The 19,819-nt window shown below is 42.8% G+C and overlaps 2 protein-coding genes across 3 annotated transcripts; both read right to left on the bottom strand.

The window, feature by feature from the left end:
* Nucleotides 1-82: 82 nt before the first annotated feature.
* Nucleotides 83-18,114, bottom strand: fam53c (family with sequence similarity 53 member C). 2 transcript variants are annotated; one of them, XM_049591859.1, is made up of 5 exons: nucleotides 17,672-18,114; nucleotides 14,298-14,647; nucleotides 12,671-12,728; nucleotides 8,857-9,866; nucleotides 84-8,713 (listed from the first exon to the last, which is right to left on the bottom strand). In XM_049591859.1, exons 3-5 carry the CDS (start codon nucleotides 12,675-12,677, stop codon nucleotides 8,420-8,422), a joined length of 1,311 nt encoding a protein of 436 aa, XP_049447816.1. In that variant the 5' UTR covers nucleotides 12,678-12,728; nucleotides 14,298-14,647; nucleotides 17,672-18,114; the 3' UTR covers nucleotides 84-8,419. The 2 variants fall into 2 exon arrangements, with proteins under 2 accessions (XP_049447817.1, XP_049447816.1); XM_049591860.1 differs by lacking the exon at nucleotides 17,672-18,114 and having other exon boundaries at nucleotides 83-8,713; nucleotides 14,298-14,568.
* LOC125898600 (DNA-directed RNA polymerase II subunit RPB1-like) lies at nucleotides 13,459-16,915 on the bottom strand. The gene is made up of 3 exons (XM_049592440.1): nucleotides 16,807-16,915; nucleotides 14,298-14,518; nucleotides 13,459-14,232 (listed from the first exon to the last, which is right to left on the bottom strand). Exons 1-3 carry the CDS (start codon nucleotides 16,913-16,915, stop codon nucleotides 13,459-13,461), a joined length of 1,104 nt encoding a protein of 367 aa, XP_049448397.1.
* Nucleotides 18,115-19,819: the final 1,705 nt, after the last annotated feature.

Below are 19,819 nucleotides of genomic sequence, written 5' to 3' on the forward strand. Positions count from 1 at the left end.
AAACTGAAACTGTATCCTAACAGCACATCTTTTCTCAATTTCAAACAGCCACAATAAACGTAACTAAAAATATCATGTGGACCTGATTGAAATAAACTTACAACAGGTTCAGAAGAATATTAATAACTGATTCATCTATTGTTTCTTGTTAATTCCTGTATTAAAAGACCTGACAATAAATTGGAGAGTGGCAACAGTAGCCAGTCATGTGGTCTGAATGTGGGCAGAGGGCGGGGCTCCTTTAACCATGACCATGAGGGACGTATCAAGATCTCTGTTAAGTTGTAAAAGAATTATTTTCTGAGTGATGACAATAAACACAGGACACCCGTTTTCCCCTTTCTTTGTAAAATAATTCTCAATAAACTTAATTTATTCACAAACTGCTTTTCAAATTGCCATGTTGTCATTGTTCTTTTTTTTTTAATCACATACAATAAAAAACATTTCTAAAAGACAAGAGATGTCCGAGTCTCTCTGCTAACTTTGTACACGACTGCTCCTCCATTTTACAGCTCCTCCTCCATCCTGAAGCTTCTTTTATTTTTTCAAACACGATGCGTTCATCGCGACACCTCATCACGCGCAGACATCAGATTAGAAATATTAAGAAAAAACAGCAGAAAATAATGAACAGAGGGACTAAAAATTTAACAGCTACAGTACACATTTCCTTTTCTTCTCCGTTAGTTTTGTCTTTTCCTTTTTTTTTCTTTTTAACTGTTTGATTTACAGAATAATAGAATATGTTCAGTTAAGGCTTATGTTGGGCGTTATGGAGCAATCAACAGAAACAAACCAACAAACCAGGAGGGTGTGTGGAGAGGGCCGTTTGTTTATGCGTGATACAGGGACACTGCATGTGTACAGGTGTACAGGGACATTCTGTGCGTATGAGTGTTACAGGGATGTTATGTGCAGAAGTGTGTATTACGGGGACATATTGTGTGTATGTGTGTGTTACGGCAACATATTGTGTGCATGTGTGATACAGGGACATATTGTGTGTATATGAGAGTAACAGGGACATACTGTCTGTATCTGCAAGATACAGGGACATATGTGTATATATTTTGTGTGTATATGTGCGGTATGGGGACATATTGTATGTTTATGTGAGTAAGGGGGACATATTGTGTATGTATAAGTTACAGGGACATATTGTGTGTAGGTATAAGTTACGGGGACATATTGTGTGTATATGTGTATTACAGGGACATATTGTGTGTATGTTTAAGTTACAGGGACATATTGTGTATATGTGTATTACAGGGGCATATTGTGTGTACGTTTAAGTTACGGGGACATATTGTGTGTATATTACATTACAGGGACATATTGTGTGTTTATGTGAGTAAGGGGGACATATTGTGTGTACGTATAAGTTACAGGGACATATTGTGTGTATATGTGTATTACAGGGACATAGTGTGTATCCTGCATTATAGGGACAAATTGTGTGTACGTGTAAGTTACGGGGACATATTGTGTGCAAGAGTGTGTTTTATGGGGACATATTATGTGTATGTGAATTACATGGATATATTGTGTGTTTGTACATCTGTGTTACAGGGACATTTTTGGATCCATTTCTGTGTTTTTAAATGTAATGTTTCGTTCCTGATTGTTTTGTAAATTTGCGTGAACTGAGAACTGAGCCTTACGTTTTTGGTTTTTTTTTTAGTTTTTTTTTTTTTTTAAACCAAGTTAAAATTTCTAATGGACAGCACACAAAGCTAACACGCTAGCTGATAGCAAACTTTAACCTTACTTTAAAGGAGCAGTTCAACATGTTGTTAAATAGTCTTATTATCTTTCTCTTTGAGAGTGAGAAGTTTAAATGTTTACCAGTCTCATGTCTGGGTGTCAGGATGTGGTTAGCCTTGCTTAGAATAAAAAATGGAAGTAGGGGAAAACAGCTAGCCTGTGTCTCTGTTGGCGTTACACCAGATTTTCTTGACCTGAATAGGCAGCTGTAATTCCACTGTGAATAATTTTATCGTATTTGACCACATAGTTTTTTGTTGTTTGTTTAAAAAGTAAAACACATCTTATCCCAATTTAGGAATCATTCCAAGGTTGTTAGCGCTAATGCTAACCTTGTAGCCACAACAGTTAAAAATTTAGATGAAATTAGATTAAATATTTGAAGCAGTTAATGACCAAGTGAAACCAAAAAAATGCAAAGCTCCTATAAAATTTGCAAAATTGTATTTGTGTTAACATCACATTTTATTTTAACGTGACTGCCAACTGTTTGTTGACATGTCTGTAGTTCTGTTCCCCGACTGGGGATATCGATTCCTGACAACTGCAACTTGGAATTATAAGTCGATGTGAAAGCAATTGTAATTGTTTTTGTTTTTTTTAAACCCATCATCATCAGTCTTTATACTAAGCTAGGCTAATCCCATCCCAACTCCAGTTTATGTACTTAACACATAACCAATTGTCAAAATGTTGAACTGTTCCTTTAAGAGTGCAAGAGAATATTTTTCAGTTCAAAAATACATTTTTTGACCCCCACCCCTCCCCCAACAATGTGACGGATAAACTCCGACATCAGACCGAGAAGAAGAAAACAGTCACACAAACTGAAACCCTCTGAATGAAACAACTCGCTAACACAAAAACAATCTTTTACAAAGTGAATTCGCTGCTGTTGGGTTTAAACAAAGGTCCGAAATTCAACAGTAAAGTTGCCACGATTATAAACCACGACAATCCATCACAGTCAGCGTTTAGACGTCTTTACTCTTTAGTCAAACTTCACCAAATCTTTTCCTTTTTGGTGCATTCAGGGACAGCTCGGCATCTAAGACTCATCTGCTGGAATAAAACGCACGTTTTCTTTTTCAAACATTTTTTACGTTAACGTTCCTGTTGACTTGTTGATTGTCTTCTGGGTTTGAGTCTCACTGTTGGAAGCTTTTTGTTTTCGGCAGGTGACTATCAAATGTCGGATGTTATCGTGTCCTTGAATGCATCCCTGAAAGAGGCCTTTGTTTTCAACTGTATCACAAAGTGAAAATTAACCATTAAAAGTAAACTAAACCTCTGACTGTGACGGGTTATCTCTCTGCAGGTTGATTTGTGATGATAAGCAGGAATGTGATGATTCTCAGTAGAAAAGCTGAAGGATGGAAAACATGCTGTGTGGTCCGTCACGCAGCAGCGCCACTGGACGCTCGTTGAAATGCTGTGAAAGGTCCGGAGACCTTCAGTGTGCAGTTTCTCTTTTTTTTATGGGTTTCAAGTGGAATTTGGAGGAAATAAAAAAATCCCATCATAACCTGCGAGCTTTTTCAGACATTTCCTGACATCACATTCACACCTGGTGGTTCTGTGCATCTTCAGCATCGAGGTTAAATCCAGACTGAGAATAAAAGCACCCAAAAATTTGGTTGAATGTCTCCTGTCAACGACTGTTTATAATAAAGTACTGAAAACTGTCCAGTACTGAGTGTGTCTTATGCTTCTGTTACCACATTTAATATCTGACAATGTTCACTTTTTCTGTTCTGTAAAATGTTCACACACATATATATACACACATATATATATGTATGTATGTATGTATGTATATACATACACACACACACACACACACACACACACACACACACACACACATATATGTATATTTTTTAGAAACGTGTTTATATTTATATTAATAATTAATTTTGGTATTCGCACGCTGAAAAACAGCAGAAAACTGAAATACTGTATCATGACTAGTATGGAACCTTTTCAAACAACTTCCATGCAGACGATCAACAGACTCAGCCAAAATTTTCACCCTGAAATGGTTGAATGATTTTAGGATTTAAATTTCACAATGTGCACATCCAAATAATGCTCCAAAAACCAGAATAATGTCGACATATCCCACATGTCTTAGCAGAAAATGCTTAGGTTAGGTTAGGTTAGGTTCTTTAATGTCCCCATGGGGATAATTGTTTTCACACATCATCCGTCAGGTTCATTTGCAATAAGACCTAATTCAGAATATCCAAATGGAATATGCCATTTACGTGATCCCTATAAGATTTGGAATATGTAATATTCCGGATAATACTGGAATATCAGTGTGTGTGTGTGTGTGTGTGTGTGTGTGTGTAAATGTAGTCACTGTCAGATTAGATGGATTTCTGGCAGGTCAAAAATTTGTGTTGTGTTGTGTTGTGTTTCTGCAGTTTGAGCTGATTATTGATCTGATTTCCAACATGGCTGCTGTCAAAACATCCACTAATAATTGTACTAAACTTACTGGACGAGATTTTACATGACAAAAACTGCTGTTAAAAACCTCAGTTCATGCGTATTCCGAATACACTGTATACATGTCCAAGAGACGCTCCTAAAAGCTGAATAATATCGGCCTATCCCAAGTGTCTTAAAGGGAAGATGCTACACTCTGAATAAGGCCTAATTTGGAATATCTAAATGGAACATGCTTCTGACATGACCCTTATCAAAATTTATGTTCATTTAATTTTCTTTTGACTGCTTTATGAAAAGAATTTGTTTATAATTTGGACCCGTGAGCAGTGTGAGCTCTCATACACATTGGCAGCTTCAAACAGTCTGGTGTTAATGTGGATAAAATACATCAGGACACAATCTGGATTCAATCTGGAATCAAGTCACATGACCACCAGGAGTTATCAAGATGTCAGACAGACAGACAGACAGACAGACACACACACACACACACACACACACACACACACACACACACAGGGGAGTGAATAAGCAGGAGTGTGTGTTGTGACAGGAATGTGTGAACACTCAGGTGAACAACAGCATCAGTGGCTACCTGCCCTCAGTGAAGTCTGACGAGACGACAACACCACAAAACTGCAGCGAACCTGAACGCATCACCACGCTGAGGTCACATGACTTCAACATGCAGCGTGTGTGTGTGTGTTTAATCTGCACCAGAGTCTGAACTGTTCTGTCAATAACACTGATTCTGATCTCCTGATATCATGATTCATTTCACAATTCTTTGATATCAACGTTAACTTAATCACATGGTGACAAATTAAAATGTTTTACTCAGATAAAATAATATGAATCGGTATTTGAGGCGTTGGGCTGCAATAAATTTTAAGTGTTAGTTGGCCACAAAATCAGGATGCTAAATTATTGATTAATTTTCAACACAAGCAGCTTGTGTGACGTGTCGTTAAAGTCTGGTGATATTCTACATGTTTCTTCTTGGCAACAAATCTCATTAAAAAAATAAATAAATAAACAATAAGTTGACTATTTAATACCTAAAATCCTTCATGATATCTGATCACATATCCTCATATTCACTAATGAGTTACTTCACCTGAATTTCAAAAACATTTTTCGTTTGGTAAACTTGTGTCTAGGAGAGATGTTTCTGCTGAATATTCAACGTAAAACTAAATCTATCTGAGCTGACTGAAACCAAACAGCCTCAAACCTGACCCGTCTGCATTATAGTAGTCTGATTTTTTTTCTTTATGCTGTTGGGTTTTTGAAGTTTGGAGACATCTGCAGCCTCAGTGTGCCCACAAGACATAAAAATTAAAAATGCTCAACAAAAGGTGACTAAAATGTTTTTGCTGCAAAACTTAAATGACTAGAAATGCTATTTGCTGAAGACGTTTGTCCCCTCTGATAAATAAAGACATCTGTCCCTCCTGGACTTCATGGGGTGTTTATGGGATTGTTGCGAAACGCCGGATTTCAAAGCAGCTTTTCCAGAAAGTTTGTTTCTGATTCAGAGCTTATTATTATGAGCATTCAGTGTCCCCATGGAATGAGAATCTATCTGTGAAGGTTGCTGACATTTCACGCGGCGCTGAAGGACCGTCTCCAAGGACAGCTGCTCTCCTGCACTCTCTGCCCAGTTAGCATGAGCTAACACTGCACAACGTGATGTCATCACTGCTCATCATATTTTGTGTAGAGGTTAACATCCGAAGCTGAACTGTTAAGCTCACACTGACACTGAAACAGCTTGACTTTGTTGTTAAACCTGTTAATAACCATGATTTCACGTTAGCAATGTGATGCTAACCATTAGCTCTGTCACTTTGTGTGTGACTCAAGGTGCAGTGATTGGACAAGACTGTATGGCTGCGCAGAAATCACAAGGATTGGCTGAATTTGTGTTAATTCTTGGGGACCGTGACATCCAGGAGGGACTGAGGAAGTGTAAAAAGAAGATGTTACTTTGGTCTCCTGCTTTATACGGGTACTAAAAAGTTTAAATGCATAACCAAGTTCCTGTATGTAAAAAATGATCTGTTGGGTAAAGAAGATTTTATCATGGAGACTATGATAAGTGAATTTAAAGACAGAACTCTCAGCCTGGTTTTGTCAGGCTGAACACAGCAAGCATCTCTGAAGAGCTCATTATTAAATGGATGAAAGAATCCACTGATTCATTGGAATGTCGCCTTTGGTACATTTGGTATTTTTCAAACGGGACCCCGTCTTCCTGTGTTTTTTGTGACTAATGGGAACAACAGTTTTTTAAAAACGGTCCAGTACTGAGCAAGAGCAGTGAAACAGGCTGTTATGTTTCTACTTTGTTCACACCTCAGTGTCCGTCCACTAAAAGTATTTGTTTTTGTCACTGACAGGCTCAGATTGTTGTTCTAAGTCAGGGTATGAAATTAACAAAATATTTTGGGGGCAATTTTGGCCCCCACGGTCTAAAAAATGGGGGCATTTTCAAAATGTAAGCACATGTTCAGTAGAAACCACTATAAATGAAATAAATAATGGGTTACATAAAGTTAAGGTTGCAAAATATCACTCAGATTTCCTATAATTCAACCAGTTTAAATGTGATGATTTAACCATTAATCTACTGATAGCAGTACTAATGTTTCACCACATTAGTTACTTTTACCGTTAAAAAGGCCAAATTACTATAAATTCCTTAGATGCAATCCTGGAAGTAAGTTAATTTAAAATTTAACATTCATTCTACCTTAATTTTTCATTAATTTGTCATTGTGTAGACACAGATCATCCAAGAAATGGTTAGTTTATACTTATGGTACAGCAAAGCCCCCTCCCCTTCTCTGTCAGATTACTCTCACGTAATAAGCAAAATCTCGTTGATTATGTCTGGAAAATGAGTTGTAGACGTGACGGTAAATTAATTTAATGAAAATAAAATTATACTTTAATGTCAGATTGTAATACTGTTAAAAATATAAATACATATAGTCGTTTCGAAAACTTGGGGGCAATTTGGGCCCCGGAACATGGCTTTTGGGGGCATTCTTGGATAAATTGCGGGCCAAATGGCCCGTGGCCCTTGCTAATTTCTGACACTGTTCTAAGTGTCTGACAACATTATTATAAAGGATCCTTACAGAGACAGAGCTTTGTGTTCAAGAGTAAGATCCTTTTCAATCAGCACAGAGAGCCCTAAAATCGCCATCACCTGCTCCTTAACAAAAAAGGTCTATCTCTGTAGGGATCCTTTCCATAATGTTGTTAGACACTTAGAATAACAATCTGAGCCTGTCAGTGACAAAAACACCTCTAGTGGACATTTACAGACAGTGTGAACATTTCCACTGTTGCAGCTTTTTTTGCCACTGCTCTCACTCAATACTGGAACTATTTCACATACTGTTTTCTCCATGAGTCACATAGAAACAGAGTCCACGTTTAAGAGTAAAAAACTTAAACCTTTACTTTTGAATTCTGAAAATGATCAAAGACCATTCAGTGTTTGTTTAAATGTTTCCAACTGTGGACTGAAGGTAAAGATGAGTACTTGTTTTGTTGATGTCATGAGTTGAATTTATTTAGTGAAACAGAGGAAATGTGTTTTTGTGATTTGGGTGAACTGACCCTTTAAATCTGCTCTTTGAGATAAGAGTGTCTAGTGTTTGTGATGCGGTGCAGGACCATGTGACGGACACGGTGATGACATGTCAGGTTGGCGCTGCAGTGCGGTGACGGCCTCGTCAGACTGTAGTGTGTTGCAGAGACTCAGCAGCTGTGTGTTGGAAGACACCTGGACGCTGAGACGCGCCTGGACTGTCTGAGTGGGACAACGCTGCATCTGGGCTTCAGGTACCTCAACAATGGCTTGTTGGAGTGTAAGCATGATGGACGCAGAGGTCATGAGGGTAACTGAAGGTCAGATGCAGGTTGGCGACCAGAGTTAACGCCCACTTTAACTTTCCAACACGTTAAAAAGCGGCCAGGAGGATTCCACAGCGCTGAGTCTTTACCGCGGCAGTCACATCATCACTGTCGTCCTCAATCAGCTTTGTTTACCCCAGCTCATCCAATGAGAGAAGGTGTTGTTCCTGAGAGCCTTGCTGATTGGTGGCAAGGAGGCGCGGAGTGTTGAGATCAATTGAAAATAAAACTAAAAAACTGAAACAGCCTTCCATTTACAAACGCGTCAGTTTTCTTCTATTAAGTTCAAGTCGAGTTCTGTACAATCCCTCTCAAACACCGCCTGCTGCGCTGCCTCGCGCTCCTCGGCTTCCTCCTCGCCGTCGTCCTCGTCGTCGTCCTCGCGGCACTCCTCGTCACTCTCGCTCAGCGGCCCGATGCTGGTCCTGCCCAGGCACTCGGCCGGCGAGCAGGAGCCCCGGAAGTCACCCATGAAGGCCTCCATGCCCATGCTGATGTCACCGCCGCAGGCCAGCCTGCTGCCGCCGCGCTCCAGACACTGCGGGTCGATGCTGCGGGTCTGCGGGAGTGACAAAAGAAACGTCAACAGGTCTGAAAACTACAGCTGAACATTACAGATTAATACCAAGTCAGCAATGTTCAGAATAAACAACTAAAATTAAAAATAGCTGATGAGATGTGTTGATTATTTTCCAGCAGTACCTGAGTCATCTTGGTGAAGTCGAGGACGGGTCGGGCACAGGGTCTGTCGGGGTCGCGGCGTCTCTTCAGACCTGGTTTGAGGAGCAGCAGGTCGCAGGGCTGCGAGTGGCAACGAGGCAGCTGTGGCGGCAGACTGCGTCGCAGAGATGACGGTGTGCTGCAGGCCGAAGAGGGCGAGGCGGGTACCGGACCCCCCACGGACGCTCCGGCCACGGCTGAGCAGCTCGGTGGACGTGCCGCCACTTGGCTCGGCACGGGAGGTGGAGGCAGGAACGTGGAGGCCGCCGAGTCTCTGATGAGCACGGGGGAGAGGGAGAAACGCCTCTGAGGAGGGGGAGGAGGGTGGAGAGGAGAGGGCGAGGAGGAGCAGGAGGAGGGGGAAGGGAAGAAGCAGCAGCAGGCTCCTCCCCCCGCCGCCGCCTCGCTGGGGTCCCAGGGGAAGCTCCAAGGCAGCGGGGAGTCCGGAGACAGCGCCAGGCTGAAGAAGGTGGGGCTGGATGAGGAGTGCAGCGACGAGTTCAGAGAGGAGCTGGGGGCGCGGAGAGGACAAGCTCCTCCCCCCGCTGCACCTACCCCTATACCCCCTCCTCCCGCCCCCGCGCCCCCACCTGTGACTCCTCCCCCTGCTCCCCCATGGCACTGCTGGCGACTGACAGGAGTCCACACCCGCGAGGCGCTGGGCCGCCAGGTATAGCGGCAGCGCGACAGGTCCTCGGGCACCGACAGTGAACGGCAGTGCCGTTTAGGTGGCGGAGGAGGAGGTGGAGGAGGCCCGGGGCCGGGAGGCGCCACCGGCGCTCCGGGGAGGGAAAGCTCAGATGCTGAGGTGCTGGGCGCCAGGGGCCGGTGCTGCTGCGGCTGAGAGGGGGTGCCGTCCAGGGGGTCGCCCCCCTCCTGCAGATGAGCATCTGGGGGCACCAGGGGCACGGGGCCAGGGGGGAAACTAGAGCTCAGTAACCCCCCCTGCAGGCCGGACTTGGAGGGAGGGCAGAGCTGCCAGTAGCTGCTCTCTGAGAGGACACACACACACACACACACACACACACACACACACACACACACACACACACACAGGTCATGTGACTACATCACTGATACGAAAGCATGACTTTTGTTTTCTTCACTACTGAGTTGCATCATGGGAAACAAAGGGTCCAGTGTCAGAGACTGGGGCTGCTTTCACACCTGACCTGTTTGGTTCAGTTAAAACAAACTCAGGTCTGTTTGCGCGGTCAGAAGGTTTGCTTAGGCTGGAGTGAAAGCTGTCAGTTGAACCCTGGTGCAGACCGAGCAACCGAACAACCGAACAGAGACGCCCGTACAGGTGTGTCTCAGTCCGCTTCAACACAGACTCTGGTGCGGTTCATTTTTGGTGAGCAAAAAACACAAACCAACCACAGGACTTTATGATAGATCTGTGATTTTAGCAACAGTGACACCAACAATAAATCCATCTGCTGATGATGAAATCGTCCACGATCTCATAACTGATCCTGATCAAGATCATGTGCAACAGGGTCTATTAATGAGCTATAGTATGAGTGACAAGTCAAATATACATTTGTAATATTAAGTGTTATAATTACACAAAATATATCAATATCTGGGGGCGGCACGGTGGTGTGGTGGTTAGCACTCTCGCCTCACAGCAAGAGGGTTGCCGGCTCGATCCCGGGCGTGGGAGCCCTTCTGTGTGGAGTTTGCATGTTCTCCCCGTGTCAGTGTGGGTTCTCTCCGGGCACTCCGGCTTCCTCCCACAGTCCAGAGACATGCAGATTGGGGACTAGGTTAATTGATACCTCTAAATTGTCCGTAGGTGTGAATGTGAGCGTGAATGGTTGTCTGTCTCTATGTGTCAGCCCTGCGATAGTCTGGCGACCTGTCCAGGGTGTACCCTGCCTCTCGCCCGATGTCAGCTGGGATAGGCTCCAGCCCCCCCCGCGACCCTCAAGAGGATGAAGCAGTTAGAAGATGAATGAATGAATGAATGAATGAATGAATGAATGAATGAATATCAATATCTGGAACATCTGATACTCAGTTCCTGTACCCCTACATTCACCTTTGGGGGTGCCCCACCTATAAAGGGGTGTCTCCTGCCTTACCTCTCCCCTTTTGCTGTTGTGCTCTGTGGGAGAGGTAAGCGACATTACTCTTGTGGTAATTTCTGTGTTTTAGCGCTGTTAAGCTGTTTATAAATTCATTTTATGCCAACATAATCTTGTGTCGCTTAATTTGTGTCAGGGATCAAGTTTGTATGGTTGTGTGTGATGGAGGATTTCAGAAATATACGGAGCTCGCCTCCAAAGATATCCACAGTCTAAGCCTCTTCATATCGACACAACACAGACATCACGAGAGTCCACCAGGTACACAAGTATATCCCATAACCTATTCATGTTAATGCATACATGTCACACATATGCAGGTCAGCGAAGGTATTTTTCTGATTAAAAAGCTGTTCAAACTGTCATCACTGCATCCGACTCCGTGTACTTTACGGTCGGGTATCATTTGAATTTTATCGATTCTCAGTCTAATTCTGATTCTGCTTATTGACTTTGGTTCTAATGTTGTGAATGCCAGACTATTTTGTGTTGACACGTCATACGCGTGTGAAATTGCTATATCGATGAATGAAATTCCCCTGGTACATCCTTGGTGTAATACGATCCCCGAGGATCATCTTCAGTAGCTGAAGCTCAGATTTTTCAACTCTTGCGAATATAGCACAAAATCGCTCTACTCACGTAATTTGCCAGTGAAAGATACCAAGAGAAAGATCTCCTCACGTGATGTATGTCATCCTGATGATGCAGGATGACATAACACCTAATGTGTCCAATCAGTGAGTTACCTGTCAGTCGGCAGAGCTTCATGTTTACTCCTCTTGATTCATTTATCAGTGTGAACAGGAACAGAACCAAAACTAAAATGCAACAATGGATTATTTTTTCCCTCTGGTGCGACCAAATGAACCGAACTACAGGGGTGAAAGCATCCTAAGTCTGCTCTCAGACCGAGAGTCGTCACCTTTGGTCTGAATCAGGGACTAATTTTGTCACAGAGTTGTATAATTGCCTAGAGTTGGTTCATGTTCTCACGGCAGCATTTACAAGTGGACCAGATCAAAGCCTTGCGTGAGAAAGCTGCTCTTGATTGGTCAGAATTTCCATGTGTGAAAAATCCAGGAAGTAAAGCAAACATTGAAGAAGAGTACACTTGCAAGATAAATGTGACACTTTCTAATGTCATAATGGAGGGACAACTACGCAGGTTGATTTTAGCGCTGCTCATCGTGGACTATATTGCTGTCATTGTTCATTTGAGTCAAACCATACAGTTTGAAAACGAGGCGCGGCTCCAACTAGAAAACAATGTTTTGATGCATTGGATGTGCTGAATGTGCATATTAAGGCAGTACAGGAGGAGGTGCACATTAATAATCCTCCAGGACTGTAACATGCTCATGTTTAATCCAAACAATGTGTCATGTGACTGCAGTTGGTTCAGATCCAGGTCAGAACACCTTCTCACCACAAACCAACCGCACCAGAGTTCATTTGTAACCAGACTGAGACCACCTCTTCAAGAAGGTCTTGGTCTGGTTGTTTTGGTGCACACCAGAGTGTGTTTGCTGTGTTCACACCTGCCCAAATGAACCGCACTGAGGGGGCAAACAAACTTGAGTTCGATTTAACCGAACCAAACAGAGCAGGTGTAAAATCACTCTACAAGTCAGAATGATCCAGCTGTACACATCTGGATGTGTACATAGCCAATCACAGGCGATCACTAGATCTGACACACTCACCAGGCATCAAGCCATCTGGGGGCCAGCACTCTGCGAGGGTTTTCGGGTCCAGCAGGGACTGAAAGACAAAAAGACAAAGACAATGTTACTGTCCGTGTTGCAATCGTTCTCTCTTTATCAAAAATGTGAAGATGAACAGATGAAAATAATCTAATAAAGACTGATGGAAAATTCACAGTGGATGAGAGGAGGTCAAGCTGGATGAGCTTTTTGTTGGAGCATCATCTACTGGACGTTTGCAAGAACTGCAGCTAGTCAGGACAGCTGAGGAGCGAACTGACTCACAGTGAGGTTTACCACCAGTTTAATTTAACAAACCAGCTGCTGCAAGTTCACTGTGTCAGAGACATTAAATCAGTATCTGACATATTTCGATATTTTCCTCCTGTAACTCTGATCTGGACCAAATACGCTTAAAAACTTTTGGTGAGAAACTGGACGTGATTTAAAATCATCCTGCACGGAGACATCTGGATTACTAACTCAACCGTGGAAAATAATTTAAAGCTGCTACAGGTGTGAGGCTGCAGGTGTGATGCTGCAGGTGTGACACAACAGGTGAGAGGCTGCAGGTGTCAGACTGCAGGTGTGTGGCTGCATGTGTGAGGCTGCAGGTGTGAGGCTGCAGGTGTCAGACTGCAGGTGTCAGACTGCAGGTGTCCCAGCTGCAGGTGTCCCGGCTGCAGGTGTCCCGGCTGCAGGTGTGAGACTGCAAGTGTCAGACTGCATGTGTGAGGCTGCAGGCGTGAGGCTGCAGGCGTGAGACTGCTGGTGTGAGGGTGCAGGTGTCAGACTGCAGGTGTCCCAGCTGCAGGTGTGAGGCTGCAGGTGTAGGGCTGCAGGTGTGAGGCTGCAGGTGTGAGGCTGCAGGTGTGAGGCTGCAGGTGTGGGGCTGCAGGTGTGAGGCTGCAGGTGTGAGGCTGCAGGTGTGGGGCTGCAGGTGTGAGGCTGCAGGTGTGAGGCTGCAGGTGTGAGGCTGCAGGTGTGAGGCTGCAGGTGTGGGGCTGCAGGTGAGGCTGCAGGTGTGAGGCTGCAGGTGTGAGGCTGCAGGTGTGAGGCTGCAGGTGTGGGGCTGCAGGTGTGAGGCTGCAGGTGTGAGGCTGCAGGTGTGGGGCTGCAGGTGTGAGGCTGCAGGTGTGAGGCTGCAGGTGTGAGGCTGCAGGTGTGGGGTTGCAGCTGTGTGGCTGCAGGTGTGAGACTACATGTGTGAGACTGCAGGTGCGGGGCTGCAGGTGAGGCTGCAGGTGTGGCTGCAGGTTTGGGGTTGCAGCTGTGAGGTTGCAGGTGTAGGGGTGAAGGTGTAGGGGTGAAGGTGTGAGGCTGCAGGTGTGAGGCTGCAGGTGCGAGGCTGCAGGTGAGGCTGCAGATGAGGCTGCAGGTGTGGCTGCAGGTTTGGGGTTGCAGGTGTGAGGTTGCAGGTGTAGGGGTGAAGGTGTAGGGGTGAAGGTGTGAGGCTGCAGGTGTGGGGCTGCAGGTGAGGCTGCTGGTGTGGGGTTGCAGGTGTGGGGCTGCAGGTGAGGCTGCAGGTGTGAGGCTGCAGGTGTGAGGCTGCAGGTGTGAGACTGCAGGTGTGAGACTGCAGGTGTGAGACTGCAGGTGTGAGGCTGCAGGTACAGTTGAGACTCACCAGGTAGAAGTCCCCTGGCTCAGCAGGGTCACCTTCCAGAATCTGCTTCCTCAGGCTCTCCACCAGCAGCGTGACCACAGCATTGTGGCAGGGGGCGGGGCCGAGGGGAGAGACAGGGGAGGTGAGTGGGAGAAGAGGGGAAGAGAGTGGGAAGGAGAGGGGAGGAGGAAAAGGAGGAGGGAGGGGAAAGCCACGCCTGTTTGTGTGTCTGTCCGTTCGGTCTGTCGTGGGAGGAGAAGGGGAGGGGCTAAGGGCTGAGACTCCTCCTCCTCCTTACCACCTATGGGCCAGCTAGCCCCGCCCACTCTCACAAGGACATGGTCAGTCAGCTGTTGCCCCCGGCAACGCACCTGGAACGAAGTAAGGGGAAATGCACGTGAGTGTTGCAGAGTCACGCATGTTCACTTTAAGAGTCCAGTCTGAAAGATACAGGAAGTTATAATAATACCATAAAACCTAAGACAAGAAATAAAATCTGAAATCTATAACCACGAATACAGTGAAAATCTATGACAGCAAACTCTCTTATTAAACTAACGCTGTGTATACAACTCGTCTCAACTTGACTCAGGTCTTTTTGGATGTCTTTCAGTAAAACTTGTGGATACCTGGTACTCTTTTTAAACGAGACACTGTGGACCTCTGATTGGTCAGAGAGACCGCCACTGGTGCGACAAAGGACATCCTGCGCTAACCCGCAATTTTTAAACAGCACAACGACCGCCATTTTTTAATTCACTCAGCCCAGATTTTAAAAAAGGGCAGCCCACTGAGGTTGGGTCATATTATATCGTTCACAAAAATATCAGTATAATTTTCAATATAATATGAAAAATTCATATCTTGATACTCACAATATATCGACTTGTTAACATACTGACGTCATACTGTTACCCATGGCAACAACAAACATATATATATATATATATATATATATATATATATATATATATATATATATATATATATATATACACATATACATACATATATACATATATAATGTATGAAATGTATGTATAAAATGTATGAAATTAAAACACACAAGTAAACATGAACAAATGAACAAACAAACAATGAACAAATACAAACACAACACAGTGAAGTTAAACTATAATATCATTTATATATATACATATATTATTATTATTTTTATAGATTCATTTATTTATTGGTGAAATATTATGATGAAAAAAACCCAAAACAACAAAAAAATTATTGTACAAATGGTGAATATTATATTATTTAGAATATATATAAACAATAAAATATAATGTATGTAAAAAGAATCAAATAAGAAATAGATAAAATGAAAAATAATATGCATAATATATATAATATAATATAATATATATATATATATATATATAATATATATATATATATATACATATATATATATATATATATATATATATAATATATATATATATATATATATATATATATATATATATATATATATATATATATATATATATATATATATGTGGTAACATTGTTGGAGGCAGCCTGAAATCACAGACTCTAACTGTTGCACACAGATTAAGACTTGAGACTTATTATTTCTCAGAGTCTGACGTGAAATCTTTACAGTGCTTGTTTTGTGCAGCCAACAACCCTAAACACACACACACACACATATATATATATATTCAACTTCCTATCATGTACATAAGATAAACAGAAAATCTGCACATTTTGAAAAGCTGAAATTATCAAAAAAAATCCTGTTCAAATCTCTGTTGATCGACTTTTTGTTTTATAGACTAATCAGTTTCATATCAATGTATGTGAACACACAGAAGGAACGTTTTTCCATTGCTCTCATGTACTGGCATCATATTGGCAACTTTTTAATTGTGTCAGTATTATTTATATATATATATATATATATATATATATATATATATATATATATATTCTAATTATTGTACAGAAAAAAAATATTTTTATACAGTGTTTTTTTAATTTTAAAAAAAATTTTATAATTAAATTACAGATAATTTGTTTTGTAAAATCACAATAATTACAGATAATTATTGTGATTTTACAAAACAAATTATCTGTAATTTAATTTGTAGCTCTGTATAGTTTATGTCCATACTAACAATTCAACATTTCTCTTTGTAATTTCAAGAGTAAATATTGTTTAGTTTCATATTTATGTGGACCGTTACATTCAAACTCTGCAATTCTGGAAACAAATTTAGCAACATTTCTTCATTACATTAAATATAATGTCCATACAGCAGTGTGAATAGATGTGACATTACAAACTGAATTATAATTTGTAATGGCAGCAGTTATGCTTCATGAAATGTGATACAACAACATGTCAACACATGACCTGATGGAGGATTTTGGCTCCTAGTACAGATGAGGTCAGGGGCCACAAACACAGCTGAGACCCTCAAACCCCTCCTGGTGTTGGTTCCAGTGTGTGCAGTTACTGGTGTTAATGGGGGTCCAGTTAAACACGTGGCTGGTTGTGGTTAAATAATGGCACAGTGTTTGGTGATGACAGGCTGTCCCTGGCAGCGGAGGCCATTGTGCAGCCTGAGCTGAGCCGCCTCTCCCTCTCTGATGCCGGACTGGCTGAGGCCGCTGCCGGGCATCTCCGGCTGCTGCTAGCTTGTGGCTAACAGATCCTATTGTTTTCAATGAGGGATGCTAACACATTTATATAGCGGGTTTCAACGTTTGGGTGCAGAACAAATGAACGGATGTCGTTGTGATTTATTTTTACATGAACTTAATGAAGGAGAAATAAAATAATTCGGTGTAAAAGCAGCCGGTTACATCACCTGGACTGTTAGCTTGCTATAAATAATATGTCATGTTATTACTTTCAAGGTCGGCACAATAAATTCAGCCATTTTGCTCGCTGAAACAAAACAGCTGCCTGAGGATTGTTCCACCGCCACAGCCTCACACACTCCCGGGGGCTCTGGCTGGTCTGCTCCGCGGGGCTAACGGGGAGCTACACCGGCCGCCTGGCTCACTGCATCCCGGGGCAGCAGCGAGCTAACGGTGGCTAACTGACCTGCCCAGCGTAAGCATGCTAGCAGCGTTAGCCACAAACAAACCGGGTAAATATCACACGGGATGTTCTCGTTTCTCAGCCGCCTCCAGCTTTTAGCTGACAGAGGTTATTTCTGATTAAACACGAAAACCCCACCGGCTCATTCACAGCCAGAATCAGCGGCGGCTAACAATAATAACACCGGGATGATAGTAACGTCTGGCCGGCCTGTGAGCTCTCTGAGCAGCGTGTGAGGAGGAAAACACGGCGGGATGCTGCGGGATGGATCACCCGGGGAACAACAAACTAGCGGGCATTTGGGGCACACTCAGCCGGCTGGCATGCTTACCTTATCAGGCAGGACGTCGGGGTGAAGCGGCGGCTCCGGTGGATGTAGCGGGCTGGCAGACAGCGGCGGTGTATTGACCCAGTATTATTAAAGAGCACCGCTCCTCCGCCTGCCGCCGCCGCTGCCGCTGTCAGCACCACCACAATGAATTAAAATCTGGATTTAACCGCACACAGCGGACACCGCACGCTCCCGCACGATCCTAAACATCGGCTGTAATCAATGTCCAGCGTCTTGTGATTATTAAAACATAATAATCTGCGCGCACACGCCCGTGAGCGGCAGGCATTCATAAATAACATTTACGGTGCCAGGCAGGAGGAGGAGGGGCGGTGCTACACCGCATCACCCGGGCCGCAACACCACCTGCCGCACGGGCACACTTTATTTTATCTCCATCACCTCCTCACTACAACTATCTGCTGCTTATTAAAAATACCAATATAACGTCAATAAATATAATTCAGCAGGTGTGAGAACAGAGAGCGGGGGAGGGGGAGGGGGTGCTGAGGCATGATGGGAGTTGTAGTTCCGCGGCAGCTTGTTTACAGCAGCAGATCTGCGGTGTGTTCCGCCTGTCAGTGTCCTCTACTGTTATTATTTCATGATCCAGATGTTGTGAGGAGGTGAAACAGCGTGTGAGCAGCAGTTAAAGGACAAACACACAGAAACAGATGATTCACCGTCACATCACACTGATGGGGTCCAGGCTGCAGCAGCACACCGTGTGGACGGAGGAGACACCTCCACCCTCTGCAGAGAGTACCAGCCAACACACACACACACACACACACACACACACACACACACACACACACACACACACACACACAAATACTACAGTGTATTTATACTCTGCTACAAGTAAACGCTCTGTGTTCACATCTGAGGTAAGGGACTGTTCTTTATTATTAGAGGGTGTAACCCTCCCTGAAGCTAAACTCAGATTTGGTTTTGTTGGGTTTTTTTTTTTTTTAATCTCTGAGAGGTTCATCACACATAATGTGTCCAAGGACAGTTGGAAAATTGAAAAATCCAACCATAATTTCTCTATTTTTTTTATCTATTTATTTTTTTTACAGTTTCTGGCTGTGATAAATGGTGTAATTTCTACCATTTTAAAGAAAATATGCCTTCAAAATGAGCAGCTGTGGGATGTTTTCTTTTAAAATGTAAAAAAAATAAATAAATAAATAAATAAAATACCGGCAACCATTTGTTCGTTTTAGTATTTTGTAATTATTATATATATATACATATATATTTTTTTTTTTTTACCTTTGCTTCTTTCATGGATAATGAAAATAATCATTAGTTGCAGCCTGACAGTGACAGTCTGTCTCACTTTGTGGATGTCCTGCATCATTTTACGTATTCATGAGGTAATTTTGTGTCTGTTGGGGGACATTTTTCTTCATTTTGGGCATTTTGCGTCTTTATGGGGTCTTAATGTGTCACATTGTGGTTGTTTTGCATCACAAAGTGGTAATTTATGATTCATTTTACAAAACATATTGGTCGTTTTGCGTCATATTTGAGGTTGTTTTGCACCTTTATGATTTTATGCTGCACTTTGTGTCATTTTAGTTGTTTTGCATCACTTTGTGGATGTTTGTATCAGTCGGCTTGTTTTGCATTGCAATTTGGTTATTTTACATCACAACATTTTGGTCGTTCCTTGCAACTTTGGGGTTGTTCTGCATAAATGTGAGGGGTTTTTTGTTTAGCGTTGCGGTCCTCTTGTGTTGCATTTTGGTTATTTTGCATCATTTTGGTTGTTTTGAGTCTCTCTGGGGTCGTTTCGCATCACTTTGAAGATGTTTTGCATCGCAATGTGGATATTTTACATAATTTTGGGATGTTTTACATTAATTTAGGGTTCTTTAGCGTTGCTTTGTACCACTTTTTGAATGTTTGCATCGTTTTGAGTCATTCTGCATCACATTGTGGTTATCATGCCTTCTTTGTAAGTGTTTTATGTCATTGAGTGTCTTTATGAGGTCATCTTGCATTACTTTGGGGTCATTTTGGGCATTTTTTTCATCTTTATGGGTTCATTTTACGTCACATTTTGGTCATTTGGCATCATATCAGTCTGAGGTTATGAGTCTTCATGGGGTCGTTTTGCACCAAATTGTGGTTGTTCTG

Source organism: Epinephelus fuscoguttatus, linkage group LG12, assembly GCF_011397635.1.
Source record: "Epinephelus fuscoguttatus linkage group LG12, E.fuscoguttatus.final_Chr_v1".
Classification (NCBI taxonomy): domain Eukaryota; kingdom Metazoa; phylum Chordata; class Actinopteri; order Perciformes; family Serranidae; genus Epinephelus; species Epinephelus fuscoguttatus.